The sequence below is a fragment of the Ambystoma mexicanum genome, chromosome 5q, assembly GCF_040938575.1.
Source record: "Ambystoma mexicanum isolate Mex_15411 chromosome 5q, UKY_AmexF1_1, whole genome shotgun sequence".
Taxonomy (NCBI): Eukaryota; Metazoa; Chordata; class Amphibia; order Caudata; family Ambystomatidae; genus Ambystoma; species Ambystoma mexicanum.
In genome coordinates this window covers 502821142-502839945 of record NC_090933.1, presented here as the reverse complement: position 1 = coordinate 502839945, position 18804 = coordinate 502821142, and the positions used below count along the sequence as shown (strand labels likewise).

The window sequence follows — 18804 nt, the reverse complement described above, 5'->3', positions numbered from 1 at the left end:
GGGGGGAAAGATGACACGGGCATGAACAGGGGGGTGGGGGGTAGAAGGGAAACACGGGGCATGAGTGGGGGGTGGGGAAACGGGGCACCCGGGGCATGAGGGGGTGGGGGAAACAGGGCACCCGGGGCATGAGGGGGTGGGGGGAAACAGGGCACCCGGGGCATGAGGGGGTGGGGGAAACAGGGCACCCGGGGCATGAGGGGGTGGGGGAAACAGGGCACCCGGGGCATGAGGGGGTGGGGGAAACAGGGCACCCGGGGCATGAGGGGGTGGGGGAAACAGGGCACCCGGGGCATGAGCGGGGGTGGGGTTGGAAAGGAGGGAGACAGGGCATGAGCAGGGTGGGGGGAAAGGGAGAGAAACGGGTCACGAGTGGGGTGGGGGCAGGGGAGAGACAAAAACATGGACATGAGTGTGTGCAGGTGGCAGATCCTGCTCCTCGGCCCTCCGCTGGCCACCGTGTGCCGATGGCGTGAGCGGGGCTGGAGGAACAGGAGAGACTGAGCATGAGCGGGGAGTGGGAAGGATGGAGACAGGGAGCATGAGCAGGGATGGGGGAGAAGGGAGACCCGGGGCATGAGCAGGGGTGGGGGGGGAGAAGGGAGACACGGGGCATGAGCGGGGGTGGGAGGCCCCACCCCCGCTCATGCCCCGTGTCTGCCCTGTTCCAACAGGACAGACACAGGGCATGAGCGTGGGGTTGGGGGGAACACAAGGGAGACACGGGGCATGAGTGGTGGGCGGGGGGGGAATAGGGCATGAGTGGGGGTTGGGGGGAACAGGGCACATGGGGCATGAGCGGGGGTGGGGGGAACGGGAGGAACACAGTATCAGCGGGGGTGGGAGAACAGGGGAGACAGTGCATGAGCGGTGGGTGGGGGAAGGGGAGAGCCACGGGGCATGAGCGGGGGGTGGGGGAAGGGAGACACGGGGCATGAGCGGGGGGTGGGGGAAGGGAGAGACACAGGGCATGAGCAGGGGGAGGGGAGAGACACGGGGCATGAGCAGGGGGTGGGGGAGGGGAGAGACAGGGCATGAGCAGGGGGAGGGGAGAGACACGGGGCATGAGCAGGGGGAGGGGAGAGACACGGGGCATGAGCAGGGGGAGGGGAGAGACACGGGGCATGAGCAGGGGGAGGGGAAGGGGAGAGACACAGGGCATGAGCGGGGGAAGGGGAGAGACTGGGCATGAGCAGGGGGTGGGGGAAGAAGGGAGAGACGGGGCATGAGCAGGGGGTGGAGGGGAAGGGGAGAGACACACGGGGCATGAGCGGGGGGTGGAGGGGAAGGGGAGAGACACACGGGGCATGAGCGGGGTGGGGGAAGGGGAGAGACACACGGGGCATGAGCGGGGTGGGGGAAGGGGAGACACGGGGCATGAGCGGGGTGGGGGAAGGGGAGACACGGGGCATGAGCAAGGGGTGGGGGAAGACGGGAGAGACGGGGCATGAGCAAGGGGTGGGGGAAGACGGGAGAGACGGGGCATGAGCGGGGGTGGGGTGGAAGAAGGGATACACGGGGCATGAGTGGGGGTGGGGGAAGGGAGACATGGGGCATGAGCGGGGTGAAGGGGAGAGACACGGGGCATGAGTTGGGGGTGGGGGGAAAGGGAGAGACACCCAGGGAATGAGTGGGGGGGAAGGGGAGAGACAGGGCATGAGCGGGGAGACAGACAAAAACAGACATTGAGTTTGTGTGCAGGCGGCAGATCCCGCTCCTCAGACCTCCGCTGGCCACCGTGTGCCGATGGCGTGAGCGGGGGCTGGAGGAACAGGGGAGACACGAAGCATGAGCAGGGGGTGGGGGGGAACAGGAGACAGACACAGGCATGAGCGGGGGGTGGGGGACTTACTGTACTGGCAGCAGATCCCACTCCTGCTGACCTGACAAAGCCTAAAGCCTCTCATGCGAGAAAGAAAGATGGCGGGCGTCTGAAGCCACGACGCACTGCACGCTTCACCGCATCCAATGAGAGCATGTCAGATGTCCGCGGACATCACGCAACCCGCTTGCCCAATCCCCGTCCTGTCCGCGAAGCGAACACAGATATCACATTACCTACTTTTGGTCATTTAAAAAAAAAAAAATGAACTACTGGACGGCTTTCACCAAATTTGCAAAAGCATGCTTTTGGGACCAAGCCGCTGCTCCTGGTCCAAATTTGGTGAAAATCCATCCAGCGGTTTGGACTGTAGGCGAGAGCAAATAAATTCCCATTCAGTCTATGGGGGGAAAAAAAAAGTTTTGGGAACCCCCCTATAACTTTCCCCCCCTGGACGAATCCTCAAACATTGCAAAAAAGTTCAGAGTGGGCCATATACTTTTGCAAAGTTTGGTGAAGATAGATAGATAGATAGATAAGATAGATAGACCAAACTTTGCGAAAAAAATATATGGCCCACTCTGAATTGTTGCAAAGTTTGGTGGGGTGGGGGGCAAAGATATAGGGGGTCCCAAAATTTTATTTTTCCCCATAGACTGAAAGGCGAAATAAAATTCTGTCGTGCCTACAGCCCAAACCGCTGGATGGATTGTCACCAAATTTGCAGTAGTAGGAGCAGCAGCTTGGTCCCGAAAGTGCGCTTTTGTAAGTTTGGTGAAAATCCATCCAGTAGGTTTTTTTTTTAAACGACCAAAATGTAGGTCTCAAAACATTTGTGCTATCTATGCCCGCTCCGCAGACAATTCCCCGTTTGCTCCGCGTACAGGAAACCTGATTGGCTAATCGGCTTGCGTCAAGTCCGGACATGTGACGTGTTCGCTGATTGGCTGGGTTGAAGCGGGAGGTGCTTTAAATTGTTTCGATGCGCCTGCCATCTTGGAATTGCGGACAGCAGCCGGTGTCCCCGGACATCGCGCTACAAAACATTAGAAAAACAAAACATTGCAATTTTCAAACTTATGAAATAATCTCTGGGGAGGTGAGGGGTGATGAGGATGGGATGGAATATGGCTGCAAGAAAAAAAAAAAGTTTTTTTCGCTGCGAAAGTCAGCGAATGGCTCTGATGTTCACGAACAGTCCAATGCAGTTTGCGGGCACCTCTGCATTACAGGGTTGGTGAAAAGCAGTTCTTGGATGGCTTATAAATTTGGCGCCACTTAATGCAATTATATTCCTGACCTGGTCCCGAATGTGTTTGCAAAGTTTGGTGGGATTCTGTCAAGATGGGGCAAAATTAGAGGGGGGTCTCAAAATATTGTGAAGGCTTATAAATGTGGTGCCATTTGATAAATCTACACAAAGGTTTGCAAAAAGATTATAGATCTAGCTATAAATGTTTTCGTAAAGTCTGAATGGATTTTGTCAAGTGGGGGCTAGGTTATATAACGATTGTATGTGCATACATTTGACACTTGAAAAAATAAAACATGGGTGGATTTACAGAAAACTTGTGTAAGGAGCATTGAGAAGGACCTGAAAGCATTGTTTTTCAAATGTGCCCATAATGTAGTTACAAAAAATAGTGATATGCCTTTGGTGACTGATGTGTAGCCTGTGGCCATGGGCAGTGGCCAGATTGTGCGGGTTACGGAATAAGGTCATGATCCGGACAATCTGGCTACTGGCCATGACCACGAGGGACAAAATATGGGGTTAAAGTGGCCACGTCCACCTGGGACTGGCTTTGTGGTAAAGTTATTCCAAATTGGGAGACTTTTGAAAAGGAAGAAAAATGTGCTTGTGGTAATATGGTCAGAGTTCCCCTTTTGCCTTCTGCAAGCTGCCTTGGAAAGCAAAATAGGGCCCTGTATGGAACCCCGCCTTCCCTTTCCATGGTGGCCATCTTGGAAAAGGATTTTACTTCCTACACCGTGTAGGAAGAAAAATATTTTAGCACCCCGGATTACTGCTTTGGGAACCAAGGGTGCTAAAGGTCTTCATCCCCATTACAGGGGCTGGAATTGTGGGGTTTGGGGGGATAATCGTCCAGAGACCTGTTATCCACCCTTGCTTCGCTTGGGCCGATTACTTGGGCTGCTGGGCCGGTATCCGCCATTCCAGTCCCTAGAACAGAGGATGAACGCTACAATATTCCCATTAGCATAACAAAATGCAAATTGAAATGTTGGAAAATCTTAGAGTATATTTCTTAGTAAAGTACATAGAGTCTATATGTTTTTTTTTAGTTCTATTTTTTAACTGACAGGTGGGTTCCGAAAGGAACATTTCTTTTGTTATTTTTGGTTGTATTTTATTTTGGCAGGAAAGCTAAGAACGAAAGGTGGGGAAGGAAATGAGGGAAGAGGCACCAAACACTAATATGGAGGGGTAGGTGGGACAGGGGAAAATGTTGTGCATGTGTTATTTCTAAGGTAGGGGCAGTGTTTCACATGCTCCTTGGTGGCTGTTGGGGAGGAGGGATGTTATTAGCTGATGCCATTTTAAGATAAATTGCAGTTCCGGTAAAAGGATGTACTGTGTACTAGATTGCTAATGGATAATGAGTAGGAATAGGTGTTGGAGCTGTGCAATGGAAATTTTAGTTCCTAGATCAGTAGTAATTGCAGTTCCAAACTGGCCGCGAAGCACGGATCTTATTGTGAAGTGCAGAAGGATTCTCGGACACGCCATCATGCCACTCGCCAGCGTATGGTCATGTGGTACTGCCCGGAAGGTCCCAATGCAGTCAGATGTTCGTAGTCGTCTATGTATGCAAAACTAGTTGACATAGTTACAAAAGTGCATAGAAGTGTTAAAAATGATTCTAGAAGGTTGTAAATGGCAGAGTTTTAAGGTGACACTTTGGACACAAATATTGCTATATATTATGCCCTCAATTTCATAGACCAAGTACCACTGTTGAACATTCATTAAATCGCTGTGGTCTCGTTCAAAAACTAACATGGAAGGACGGGGGTATTAGACTGTAAAGCAGAGCGTGGCCCCCAACATGATGCGTTGGACTTTGTTTTAGAGGCTAGAAGTTTTGGGCAGTAGGCGCGACATTCCCCCCGCCTCCCCCATTAGGTCTATGGGGAAAAACATTTTTGGGACCCCCCCCTATAACTTTGCCCCCCCTTCACCAAACCTCACCAAACTTTGCAAACAATTCAGAGTGTGCCATATACTGTGCTCCCCTAGATGAATCCTCACCAAACCTTGCAAAGTTATAAGCCACCCAAAAAGTGTTCTTCCTATGGGTTTAGCAACTTAACCATGACTACATGGCCGCTACCGCAGGCCATGTTATATATTCAATGAAAAAACTTAAGGGACGTTCTGGTTACAACTAAAAATAAAAAAAAAACAGAATTTCGCCAGTTATGGTAAACTAAGCAACCATAACTCGCGCCACCACTGTACACTGCTAAGACTAACACCCAGGACATTAAAGATGACATCACAAATATCATTGATGACATAACTGAGAACATCACATGTGCATTTACTTTTCATACAAGATGTAGTGAATGTAATGTTGGCAAAAAAGTATCAGGGATTATCGGGTGATTCCATTGCAGTGTTCTTTCTAGTACAGGAACCTACTCGTACAGAGATGTAGGTATTGGCTGCTGCATACACCACAGAGGTGCAATATTTGTAATTTTCCAAAGTTAAATAATAAAACGGTGAATGTATCAGACTTTTGCGCACTGTGAAACATTTACTAAGTAGCTAATAATGCATCACTTACTACATATTTCTACTAATACACACAAAACAGACTACAGTGCATACAAATATGGGGCTTATATATGGAGAGTAAAGTAAGCAAACAAGAGGCAGCATCATTAGCAACTGTATAATGACATGATTTTATTCACGCACAAAAATCATTCACATCAGTGAATCCAAACACTTGCTGCAGCCAACCAATAGAGGGGATTGCACACAGACTGCTTTATTATACGTCAAATATTCCTTGCAATGCTAGATAACTGCCCGCCAATCCGGTCCTTGTCGATTCATACAGCCTTCAACATCGTCAACCAGAAAATTATTCTGCAGAGGCAGCATTTTGTCAGAGACCTAGAAGGTTCAACCCTAAATTGGATCGCTTCCCTTCTATAGGACAGTTGCCCATGGTAAGATCAGCAACATAACTCAAATCCCTTCGCCACTGGTGTCCTTGTTTAACTGCTACATGAAACCCCTGGCAGTCAACTGGGGGCTTTCAAACCCCCGTTTCAGGTGTATATAGAAGGCACGTATTTTGCATTCTGTCAACATCTGCCCATTCCGAGCATCCCTTCAACACTGAAAGTCTGAATCATCTCTGCACGAATGCCTCAAATACCCAAGTGATCTTTCTGGGCACTGGGACCCTCCCCCCTCCCCCTTCACCTGGCTGACCAGCATGTGCCACCCCCGGCCCCCCCCCCCCCCCACGCCACTCCCCGGTCATGGATGCCAAGAAACTGTGGCTTCATTGACAGCCTCTCCTTAACCAGACACATCTTGTAACTGCCGATTCACATGCAATTCCATTGAAAAATTGCCACAGCAAGCACACATTCCATAAGCACTTGAACAACCCGATCCATTGGCAGCCATTTGTTTGGCACGCTGAAAGGGATGGGATGAGACTGGCAAGAGCTGGTACCACCCACTACTGCAAATGTACAATTACAAGTTGTCAAAATAAAACAAAAAGGCTAAAAAAAATTGGAAATGTGAAATTACTATTGCATGCAAATGGTAAGTGAGATAGCGAGGACAAAAAAATAAAAAAACGAAACAAGAGCAGCTATAGGGTGGGAGTCATGGAAGACGCTTCAGGCGAGATAATCTGTACATTGGTTTTCAAAATGTACAGGGAATGGGGGAAATGAACATTATAAAGTCATGTGTAATTGATAATAGAAATGAGCATTTAAAATCATTAATAAATGATGGTCCTTGCCTTTGGGTTGATGAACATTTGTCTGCACCGGCTCGCAAGTCTTTACTAGTCGAACCAAACTCTTGCTGGTATTTCCAACACATTGTGTAGTGGTGTCTCATGCGGTAATATTTCACCTGCCAAATAAAAAATAAAAATAAAGCTAAGTCCCAAAATCTAATAAGTAGGATATTTATTTTCTTACGGTTTAAAAATTCAAAAACAACCATACCACAGCTTGAACCGAAAGAGCTAAAGAAAAACTGGCTGCAGCCTTTGCCGGACACTAGAATGGGGAGAATTCAGAATCCACTCTAAAGGCCAGGTTCCCCTCTAATGCTGAAGAGCATAGAGGAAGACCCAATCAGGGCACCAACAGGAGATGCAGTGCCATCTGCATGACTGTCAGTATGCTACAGTACACAATCTGCAATTCTACTGCACTTGCATGCTGCCATCCCACTGCCTGCCGTTATTGGCTTTATTGCACTCGACTCCCCGGCTCCAAAGCACCAAACTGGGGGATCAAGCCCATGTTGCCTGCCATTGCCTCGTTACAAAATTGAGCATGTTGCCCACGGGACATCGCACCATTCAGAAATAGCAGATCATGGCTGGCAACAGATTCCTTAGTGAGGACAGTAGTCAGCTTCCGAGGTCGTGCAGTTAGTAATTGCCAACCTCCTGGATTTCCCTTCAGGTCATGTGCGACATGGAAGGTCATCCAGGTAGCTCTGGGACCACCACTACAATTCTTATTCTGAACCCGGTTCCCTTTTTAGGACCAATGGCAGCAGTCAATCACCAACATAGCAACACAATGTCATACCAAAAAGTAGCTTGAGAAGCCCAAGACCAATGGCATTATTAGATCGCATCAAGAATACTTCAAATAAACATGCAGTTATCCATGTTAAAATGCAATGCCCTTCTCTTTAGGTTTTCAGATTTACTGCAACTACCTTCTCTCCACAGCATTTGCAGCTGCCGTAACACTTCCTCATATTTTCGTCCATGCCAGTGGCTCTCTGGGGCATCGAGATCTCCCGCTTGGATACTTTTCCACGGCACAGAGGGCAGACGGCTGCAGATTTCAGGGCAGTCTGGAAACATTTTCTGCAAAACCTTTAAGCACACATGAATTTGACTTTAATAAATCAACAAGGACATTCTGACACGGGCTCTTCAACTAAAATAAGCAACACATTAAATAGGTTCTCCCACCAATACAAAATACAGGCTGTAGGCCCATCACAAGAATACGCGCATAAAGAATAAGCAAATTAAATTGTCACAATGTGCCATGAAGGTACTGTACTCATGCTGCTCCCAGCTTCCATAGCCTAATACATTGGCTAATCACCTATACACAGGTGGACTGCAGGCCCGATTGAATTGCCCACATAAGTGCGGTCACTAGACTGAACCAATCTAGACTTAAGCATCACAATGAGCTCTGCAACACCATACAATGTCTGATTGAAATACAAACTCCGCTTTCTAGAGTTTGGATAACGTATAGGTGGTGTGCCTTACACACCGGCGGCTTACCAGACTCCTCTGCCAATTTACTTTGTGTGCAGAAGAGAGTTTTTAGCAGATACATTGGTAGATTTCTCCATAGGCTCTTACACCTCAAGGGGAGAGTATGCCCTGATGTGAGCCCAGAGATTGCTGGGCGTAGTCCCAAACTACAGACCCCCAATAGGGCCAAAACAGGTGTGAGGTTTGTTGTGGTACCATATATTAGCGAGGCGACCGAGAGGTTCAGGCTTGGTTAACATACAGTTACTCACTCTTCTGTAATGGCGCAGCAATCGAAAAACAATGGGTTGAATGGTTGCCCAAAGCAACAAGAGTGGTCTTAATTGAATCTAAACATTCCCATTCATCACTCTTTAGTATTGCACTTTACACTAGGCAATGTTGTGAACTGAAACTTTGCTTCTATGCAAAGTCTGTGAAACTCTGAATACTGAGGACGATGGAGGTCACCCCAAACCTGGCTACTGGATATTTTGTTAACTCCAAGAACAAATCTGGGAGAACACAGTAGAGTTTGTTGACATGGGCATAAAGCTCAGGCCTGCAGGAAAGAGCCATGACGCCCACTTGAAAGGAGGCTCCCTTGGTCAGCGTTGCTTTCTCTTGCCAACTGAGTCAAGGTTATTCAGATGTGGCACTATTCAGTTATGCACCAAGTCAGTAGGTTCAGAGAAAACAATCCATGGAGCTCATGTTCTCATGTTGTGAACAGCAGTGGTATCTCCAAAACTGTCATGTTCTGGGACAGGCTAATACGCCACCAAGTATGTCTATGACAGATCCTCTGAGTGACCTGGCTGTTTGGGGAAAATGTTTGGAAGTCTCAAAGGACCATAGTAGACAGCCATTGCACAAACCAAATTTGAGTACGGAAATTTGAGAGCAAATTTCCACTGCTGCGCTCTGGTTAAGGTGTCCATGCATACTTCTTGGCATTTCCTGCCCGATTTCTCCAGCGTTTCCAATCTACTCTGCAAGATCTTGTCCCCAGAACTCAAAATGCAATTCCCTACCACAGAGCCCTATGCTGTGAAGATTACACAGCAGAGTTACTTTCCACAACTGAGCAATGTTACCTGGCGGTCTACTAAATGGAGTCAATTAGCAACACTTGCAGTGCACAGTGCGCTTAGGGCTTAGAGAAGGCTTTCATTACAGACAGGTAGGATATGAAAATCGGTACAAGGGCTGTAGAAGGGGTCTGAGATGTTGGAGATCCCAAGCAGTTTTGCATTTTATAAAAATGTTACACCACGGGTTACTTCGACAGTGCCCTACACTACCACCTCTGCCGCTTTTCCAAGCAACACGCTATGGCAGCCATTCATTTTCAAAAGTCTTCCAGTCCTGGGTGGGAGACTTATCAACTTGCAGGCCTCCATGTCCACGTTTCTCTAGACCACATAAAGGTGTCACAGAGTGCCCAGACAGCTACCCCTCTTGCAGTTACCTGGCAGCAAGAGCAATCGACAGATGGCATGACCGCTCCTTTCCCCTACAGCAGCGGTATCAATGACTCAAGAGTTGCCTACTGGGTAGAAACATTGGGACGGGGCAGAGGGCCCTGAATATGTATGCCAAGTAGCAGATGGTGGGTTGCCCATATTCGGGAGCATCAATACAGGAGCATCACATGCCAATGTTCTATGCACTGTGCAGCATGTGAACTGGCATCCGATGGCCTTATTAACCCAACACCCTTCCCAGAACAAAGAGTTCAAGGCATGCAGGGTGGATTATAAAAACACCACCCATTCAAAGGCCAGAGTGTTACTTCTTGAAGTTGCGTGCATTTCTTAACAAGGGGATACTCCGATCTTGCATCATCTTCCTCTTGAACTGAACAACAAGGACACCCAACCTGCCTTTGTTTCAGCAGGTCTCTTAGGCGTGGAACATAGTTTATAGAAATGGATGTGCGAGGAGGACATTGAAGGAACAAAACCAGTTTTGCTGCTGGGATTCAGCCACCTAAAATTCCACTCAACCTCGACCGCATCATCTTTCAAAACTACCTGGATCACAACCTCAGCATGGACACCCAAGGCCGTGTGGTTCTTGCAGGGAGCTTTAAAAGTTCCAGATCCTCAAGCCAAACATTACGTAGGTCATAAACCAAAACTGAGCACATGGATAGACAAACCTGGACAGAGTCAGGTCATTGTAGGCTGGTCTTACTAGCAGCTACTTGAGAACAAAAGGCTGCAGATCACCCTCCACCCCTCTATTGAGAGGCCTCCACTAGTTGCCATTGTGCGGCACCATCAACAAGCTCTTCGATAAACCTCTGCAACAGGCATGTAAGCTAAACCTGTGCAGACTTCCCAAGTTCATTTAGAACACCATCACTGCTGCCATGTTGTGGCTTGGCATTAGTTGACAAAGCTGCATCAGACCATCCTTTGAATCATTCCATTATGAAATAACCAGATTGAACTTTGGAAATTACTTACTCACCAACATTGTGCATCCCCAAATGGAGAGTACAGGTAATTAAGAAAAGGTTTGTAGACGCAAGAGATGCAGTACTGGCCCATCAGACGCAACAAAGCCAGTCATTGATTGCCAATAGGCTGTGCTTAATGAGACACCACAATGTGTAAGGAAGGCGCTAGTCTGCCATTCCTTCTACTTGCCCTTTCTGCTGTCACCTTACAGGCAGCCATTTTGTAAGCCTGCGCTGCCAAGCGCTGCGGATAAAACAATCCTAAATTAAAAAGGCCAATTGAACCTTCATTCGTACCCATGGAAGGGTGCTCAGCCAATCAGGTGGCTGGAACAGCGGGCGAGAATCTGCATTCTCCGCCCGCTGTGTCCAGCCACCAGACACCCTTACCCGCAGCATTAGTTTTTGTTTTGAATGTGGGGAGGCAACAGGGAGTATCTCCCTGTTGCCTTCCCAACCACTCACGCCCCAAACCAACCATACCCCCCTTCCCCAACCCTGACCTCCCTCCCCACTTACCTGCTGCACCGGAGCAGGGCGCTCCGGCACACCTCCCGCTCAGCGTCACCCTAGAAGTGGAAAAGGGACTTCCCTTTGGGTTTGGCCATCTTTTTTTATTTTTCCCCCTCAGGAGATTGGTGTGGTGCAATAAGTGCAGCCAATCTACAGAGGAGGAAGAAAAAAAATATTCACACCCCCGGATAAACCCTGCAGTGTGAATGGCTTTCACCCCAATGGCTGGGGCAGTAGCAGCATTCACAACCTACGTACAGAAAACTGCTAAGATTCCAAGACCTTCCATAATGTGAGCCGTTTGCTCTGAATGAATGCGCAAATGCAACAAGCACCGATCCTTCCTCTGAAAAGCAGTACACCACCCAACCACCCCCCAATACTTACCGAGTGAGGAAAACTTAAAATTACCAGTCTACATACATGTCAGTCTACACGTATGGCTATCAAATACGGGCAATAGGACAGTCATCTTTCTACTGTGCGGGAGGAATTGTAAACAACAAAAAAAAAGGTCCCACCTCTTGCCAAGTAGTAACACAAAAACGTGGAGAAAATAAATTCATATTTTAAAAGATTAAAAAATACACGCATTCATATAAAACTCCCATTCCATATACAAAACACAAAAAAGTTAAAAACAAAATATAAAACCTTCAATTACATTCAAAACCTCTAGACAATTTACTGGTTTTGGTGCTCGACAACTGGACCCCGATAGAGATTTTGCAAGAGCAGTGGACTAAACCATTCTAATGTTATTAGGTGTCAAGTGACAGCAACAGGCTGCACTGGAGGAAACATGGCAGGGCAGCTCAGTTTACTTACATATGATCACATGACAACGTTTTCACAGGGGTCTGAAACACTTCCTGACAAATCGGACAGTAAAAATCTTCATCTGGAGGACAATCTGTTGATCCTCTAGAGGCGGCCATTTCGTTTGAATAAAGTCAAGGGAGTGGAGGCCACGGATGCTAACTGCAATGGGAAAAGTCACGTTATTTTGAGGCGTACAAAAATTAAGAGCACTGGCAAATTAAAGAAAATGCAGACAAAAAGGGATATTGGAACTATGTTTATGACAATAAAAGCAGTGCATAGTTACATACCATAACCCATTCTCTTGGCAACGATAAAGAAACCGAAGAACAATCCTGGGCGGGTGCTGAGTGCTCAGAATGCTGTGTGATTTCTTCACATTTATTTCAGAGGGAGAATTAATTTTTTCTTCAAGTACATTTTACCACACGTATGCGGGAGGAGCCTGCCGCCCCCCGGCAGCTCCCAAATCACTCCTACATTTATTATTCCCATAACACCCCCCCAACAAACTTGCAGTAAAAAGAAAACATTTTCCCCTCTTAATCTACTGCGACCAAACCTCCCATTACCGCACAGAACCAGATATCCAATTAAGACATACTTATTCACCTGTAGCACAACAGTTGAGGAGCGCTCAGCACCGCAGTCTCAAAAAAATACAATCAATGCGCAGCACGAAACTAATGCTAATCCTTTTTTTAAAATAATCCATAAGGCTGCGACCGCCGCCCTATAGTAAAGGTGAGTCAGACTCCCATTGGAACCTGAAAAAAAAATCTATGGTTAATAACTTTTGAGATGTATTTTGATATATTTGGCTGACATTTTGAAGTTAAATTAAGGATGTGTATGGCACTCCAGAAGTTTCATAAAGATTTGAAGTTATTAAGAGGACAAAAAAATAAAGTTGCGGATGACTGCACAGCCCAAACTACTGAATGGATTTGGACCAGGTCTGAAAACAACTTTGGCAGGAAGAATATATATATATATATATATATATATATATATATATATATATATATATATATATATATATATATATATATATATATACATACACACACACACACACACTAGATAAAAGCCCTTTTTGGGGTCATTCCGTGCAGTCGTTTTTTTAACTATTTGATGGAGAAGGGGGTGCCCCATAGATAGCTATATCTCTGGTAAATTGCCATACCCATTTTCTTTTTAGAAATTAAATAGCCACCATCTTGGTTTGCAAAACATGCATCAGTCTGGAGGTGGGGGTCTAGGGAGAGTTAGCAACAAAAAGCATTTCTGTAACCTGGGCTACATCCGCCATTAGTACCCACCGAGGGAAAAACAGAATGCAACAAGCATTCCTATTGGCCCTTGCCAGGGAACTACCAGGCCGGGAATCCCTTGCACACATGTATGTGCGTGTGTGCCTTTTGTTCCCGGCAGGGGGCGTGGTGGCCCCTTAGCCAATGAGGAGGCTCAAAACGGGGCAATCCCCGCTCCGAGCCTCCCCATGGCTGGAGGTTTTTCCTCCAACCCTCTACCCTGAAAACTATCCCCTCCCGCCCTCCCAACCCCACTACATTCTTTTCTTTTCACGGTAGCGAACGCGCTGTGAAAACTGTTCCCAGCTCGTCCGCTACCGATGGCCGCCATGGAAAGGGAAAACGTAGTAGTTTTCCCTTTCCCGGCAGCCATTTTATTTGACTTTTTTTCTGTTCCGAAATGCAGTAGCGTTTCAGAACAGAAAAAAAAAAGCTATTAGTACCCCGGTCTAACTGGATGGGGTCCTAATGGCTATAAGCCCCTCAACAGTGGGCCAATAAAGCCCACGGTAATGCCCTGGGGCTCGTTAAGGCCCTCGCTACGCTCAAGCCTGTAACTAGGGGCTGCGGGGGCATTACCTGGAGCGGTATTGGCCCGCTGTCTCGGGGCTTATTGCCACAATAGCGGAAATCTCCAAGCAAACTGCGTCACAGAAACAGCGTGTGTTGTGAGGGGGGCGTGAGGGCAGTGGAGGAGGCCATCTGAGAAGTGGGGGTGGGACTGGCACAGATGGGGCACTGTGGGCAAGAAAGCATTTCAGCTGTTAACCCGATACTCGCAGCTATCAGTAGTTCATGCATAAAATCTACAGCTGCCTGAGGTTCTGTACCCAAAGCTATATTTAAAAAAATAAATAAAATAAACACTATTAAAAGCACTGGCCATGACATCAGCATCCAGCACTCCCATCCATGCAGTAACTGGGACTGACCCCGCTTGCCTGATAAATGAGCAAAAGTTTTAAAAGACCACTTAGAGCAACGTGGCCTGAGGTGGCAGGCCCCACCTTTGCTTTGAAGTTAAGCAGGGTCAGTCCGGGCTAGTGCATGGATGGGAGACAGTCCACAGTCCCAGATGCCGTGTTTTCCAAGTTTTCAATCTCACAATAGTAAGAACACAAAGCATCTGCATTTCTTTTAAAAACATGCTGTCGTCGCACTTGCCTTTCACTGAATTGCATGCTGATATTTGTAGTCTCCTAGACAAGATGGGGGCACGGGGTAATCATGGCACAATAGTACCCTTTCGGCCTAACGGTTTGATAAGGATTATATATATGAGTGGCAATGTGGTAGGTGTACTTTTCAAGTTAACTTTCTAATGCAGAGTATTGGTGAAATGAGAGGGCATGTAAGCCATGAGTATTTGCGCACAATGTGGCAAGAGAGTTTGTAATCCTGGACACTGGTGCGGTTATTCTCCCCTGATTGTGGCTGCTTTCCAGGGCACAAGTAAAGGACACCAGTTGGGGAAGAGCGTAACTGAAAAGGGCAGACAACCCCTTGGGCTTTTTTGAGGTTGGCAAGCTTGCTCAAGTATTCGGCGACCAGGATTTTACTCCGGTCGTTAATTTGCCAGTGCAGAAGCTTACCCTCAAGACCACAAGCACTTGTTTCGTATTGAGATTTTATTTACATAGGAATATTTCACAAGAAATTGCTGGGTTTAAAAGGAGCGCACCTTTTATACTTTGCCAGCATATTTATTGCAACATTTCCGCTGAGGTTATTTTTCTGGTGTTAATTACTTTTTTTAAAGTCCAGTGTTATTTTGTCTTGGGCATTTTAGTCCAAGGGGAAGGTGAAATTAACTAAATTCATATATTTCACTTTAAGATCTGTTTACTTACTGTGCGTATATTCATGGGTCCCAGCTTTTGATTTTTTGCTATGTGGCAAAATTACCCAGGGCACATGTTATTCTTGCAGGTTTTCATATTTGTCCCTTTTCTGTGCAGTTAGCTTGGGTCGTGCAATTCACAATAGTTCACCAAGAGACGGCCATAAAACAAGGGGCTTGTAGCACGCTGCATAATCAAGTGTGTGATTCAAGGGCAATACATTTATCTCACTGCGCATTGCGAGTTCTCAAAGCCTGCAGATGTTTATACATAACTATGGCATTGTTTAAACAAGACAAACTCAGTTTGTGATTGATGAACGTCTTTGTGGCTGTGCTGTGATGGCATCGGACATAAGATCACCACATATTTGACAACATTTAGACCATCCTTGCATTTCTACAAATGTGATAATCGCATTTTAGAATAGTTCATAATAATGAGTACATAGTTTAAAACAGTTTTAACAGCTACACATGCATCATATCACTAACTGTGAAGCTTTCCTTTGTGGTACTTGGGTAAAAGAGGCCATCTAAATTAAAATAGTACACTGCTTAGAATGTTCCCGTTTGTGCAAAATATATCCAAGACATGTTCACTAGAACATAATCTGTATACACATTTACAAAATAGAAAGTGACATGTTGAACCCCAATTAGTTGTGAGGTTTTAAAATAAACATGCAAATACTCAATTATTTTATTGTAAGAAATGTGTACATGTATAATTTTCTAAATGATATGACAAGTGCTTTAAAGCTACGTATTAAGATATATTTTAATACTCATACATGGGTATTCAAAAAAGGGATTACTCTAAATTTATATATTTATAGAAAGTAAATTAAGTTTCAAAATTTGCTTGAAACATGTACACAGATGGACATTTTCTTCTGTGTGTATTTTGTAAATGATCAACATGTTAAAATTGAAATAAAAAATCCTGTACGAAGTAAAAGTAATCTTTAAATAGTATCCAATTTTTTAATACATCGATTGTGTGCATGTCAGATTTCACCAGTGATGTCATCTGTGATATTGAGGTCATAGGCTGCGCAACAGGGGGCCTGAAGTCAAGGTGGCCTTAGCTGGAATGGAAAAAAATAAAACCAGTCCTGTGCAAAAATTGCAATTTATTCATAAATACATGTCACACACGAATAAGTAAACATGGACTTAAGAAAAAGTGTTCTGAGCACAAAGCTCACCATGCGTTCTGTCTCACATCAGAGTCTTAGTAAAGTAAATTAGCATAACATAACTGGCAAGCTTTCTTTTATTTCCAACATGTTTGCCGGTTATCAGTTCCGATCATGTGATAAGTCACATACCCAGACTAATCTATATGAAACAGCAGGCGTCATCTTTAACTGTAGTACTTCCATAGATCTGCATTTAGATAACTGAAAGGATTCCATGATAGAATATCCGTGCATATGTATAACATTTTGCCTGCAAATGTTATCAAACATTAGCTCAACTCATCAGCAATTGCACAACATGTATATGGACTTATAACATGAAGAGCATCACTGTACTTAATTCATAACTCAAGGGAAAAATAGGTGCCTTGGGCAGCCATGGAGAAACCTGCAGTGGCATCTAATCCGAGGAGACCATTTCTATAGAGTTATTACACGGCCTGCGGTAGCAGCCCTGTAGTTCTGGTGAAGTCGCTCAACCCAAAGAGGAGCACTTTTTGGGCGGCTTATAACTTTGCAACCTCTTCCCCCGCCCCAGACGACTCCTCACGAAACTTTGCAAATAAGGTACATGTCCCTGTTAGATTGAGTCTGAAGTCTGGTGAGGTTTCGTTAAAGGGGTGTGGGGGGGCAAAGTTATAGGGGGTCCAAAAATGTGTGGCTTTTACCATAGACGCAATGGAAAAAAATAAAAAACGTTCTCGTGCCTACAGCCCAAGCCGCTGGACAGATATTTACCGAATGTGTGGCCGGAACGGCAGCTTGATCGCAAAAGCATGCAAATTTGGTGTCAATCCAGCCAACTTTATTTAACGTCCAGTATTTAACGACCAGAAAGTAGGTACAAAACCAATTTGTGATAGTTGGGTTTGGTCCGCTGACTCACTTTGCCGTTTGGTCCAGAGACGTGCCTCCGATTGGCCCAGGAGTTGACAGGATGTCTGCGGACATCTGACATGCCCGCTGATTGGATGGTGAAAAACATAAGGGGTGTTCGATTTTCTGAAACGCCCACCATGTCGGAACAGCGGACAGCCTCCGGTTTCCGCAGACAGTGCTGTGGGGGAGGGTATGGAACACATTTTGGGTTATTTGGTGTGTTGGCTTAGGTATGCCAGAGGTCTGGAGGTTACTACGAGCTCACCGTCTCAGCTCCCAAGGCACAACAACCCTCCCCCTAGTATACAAATGGAGGACTCCGCTAAGGGTAAGTTAGAATTAATTCCACAAACCGACAGGGATCATACAGGACATTTGAAAATACACTATCACAGCGCCAGTGTCGGGCCATTTTGTTGCAACCCTGTGTCACAACATGGGTCCTTCCCCAAAATATCTATGGGACTTATGGTTGGGTGATGGAGTGGTATCCCTTATAGATGGCACCTGTAGATCTTGGTTGATTGGCCCCCACATGTTGGGTGGCTGGCCCGCCCCTTCCCAGAGAAACTATTCTATTGTTGCAGGATCATTGGTCCTTGCCCTACACCCCTGGATTTCTGTTCCCCCGGCTGGAACTGGTCTCCCCAGGCCTGGGACCCAGCTTGGTCCTTAGCGATCTGTGCACCTTCTCAAGGTGATGAGAATGACTAGGTGTTCCCAATGTAACCGCTAGTAATAACACTTTTGCCTGTGAGGGTGCCCTCAGCGTTGCAACGTTAACAATTCCATGTTTCACTTAATGTCTGTGTTGCCAAGAACCGTTTGTCTTCACACCACGAAATTGAGCTCTTCTGGTCTGCAATTTATGAGGATTTATTCTGTTTTTCTGGAGATGGCCCCTTGTCATTTTAGGTTTGAAACATGAAGTTTGTCTCGGACGTTGGATGCAAGCCCTGGACTGCTGTTCTGTGGAGCCTGGTTCTGCTTTCCCTCATCTCTCATCCTGCTGCTTGTGGTCCCATGTAATCCTCATACTTGTACTATGATTTCTATACATCTACACCGTGCTAGGTTAGCCATATTTGGTCCTTCCAGGCGCCTTATGTGATCATGTAGTTCCATAAAGTAAGTTGCGCTCAGTGGCTGCATGCTTGCTTAGCATCTCTTAGTTTGCCTTGCGGTCAGCGTTTCTGGACTTGGCCAATGAAAAAAATAATAAAAAAGGTTTTGACAGTATGTATATGCATCTGTCCTCCATCTACAGAACATGTAGGTTTGTGTACCTTTGCGTATGGCTGCGAGTGTACTTCATGGCTAATGTGCTATGTCGTGGTGTCACGAATGACGTCAGCACAATGGTTTCTCAGCATTCGTCAATGTCATCCATCGAGGCATTTGGGTCCATGACCAGTG

The 18804-nt window shown here is 46.3% G+C and overlaps 1 protein-coding gene across 2 annotated transcripts in view; it reads right to left on the bottom strand.

Moving 5' to 3' along the window:
- The window catches only part of LOC138498601 (E3 ubiquitin-protein ligase RNF138-like), a 182602-nt gene that overhangs the window by 103559 nt on the left and 60239 nt on the right, over positions 1 to 18804 (bottom strand). The window contains exons 1-4 of one of the 2 annotated variants that reach the window (XM_069622334.1): positions 12764 to 12918; positions 12158 to 12310; positions 7788 to 7950; positions 6847 to 6962 (exon numbers count right to left, since the gene is read on the bottom strand). In XM_069622334.1, the coding sequence (XP_069478435.1) occupies positions 6847 to 6962; positions 7788 to 7950; positions 12158 to 12267 (389 nt within the window). In that variant the 5' untranslated portion in view covers positions 12268 to 12310; positions 12764 to 12918. Of the gene's footprint in view, positions 1 to 6846; positions 6963 to 7787; positions 7951 to 12157; positions 12311 to 12763; positions 12919 to 18804 lie in introns of those variants that run through there. The other variant, XM_069622333.1, reaches the window with a different exon arrangement.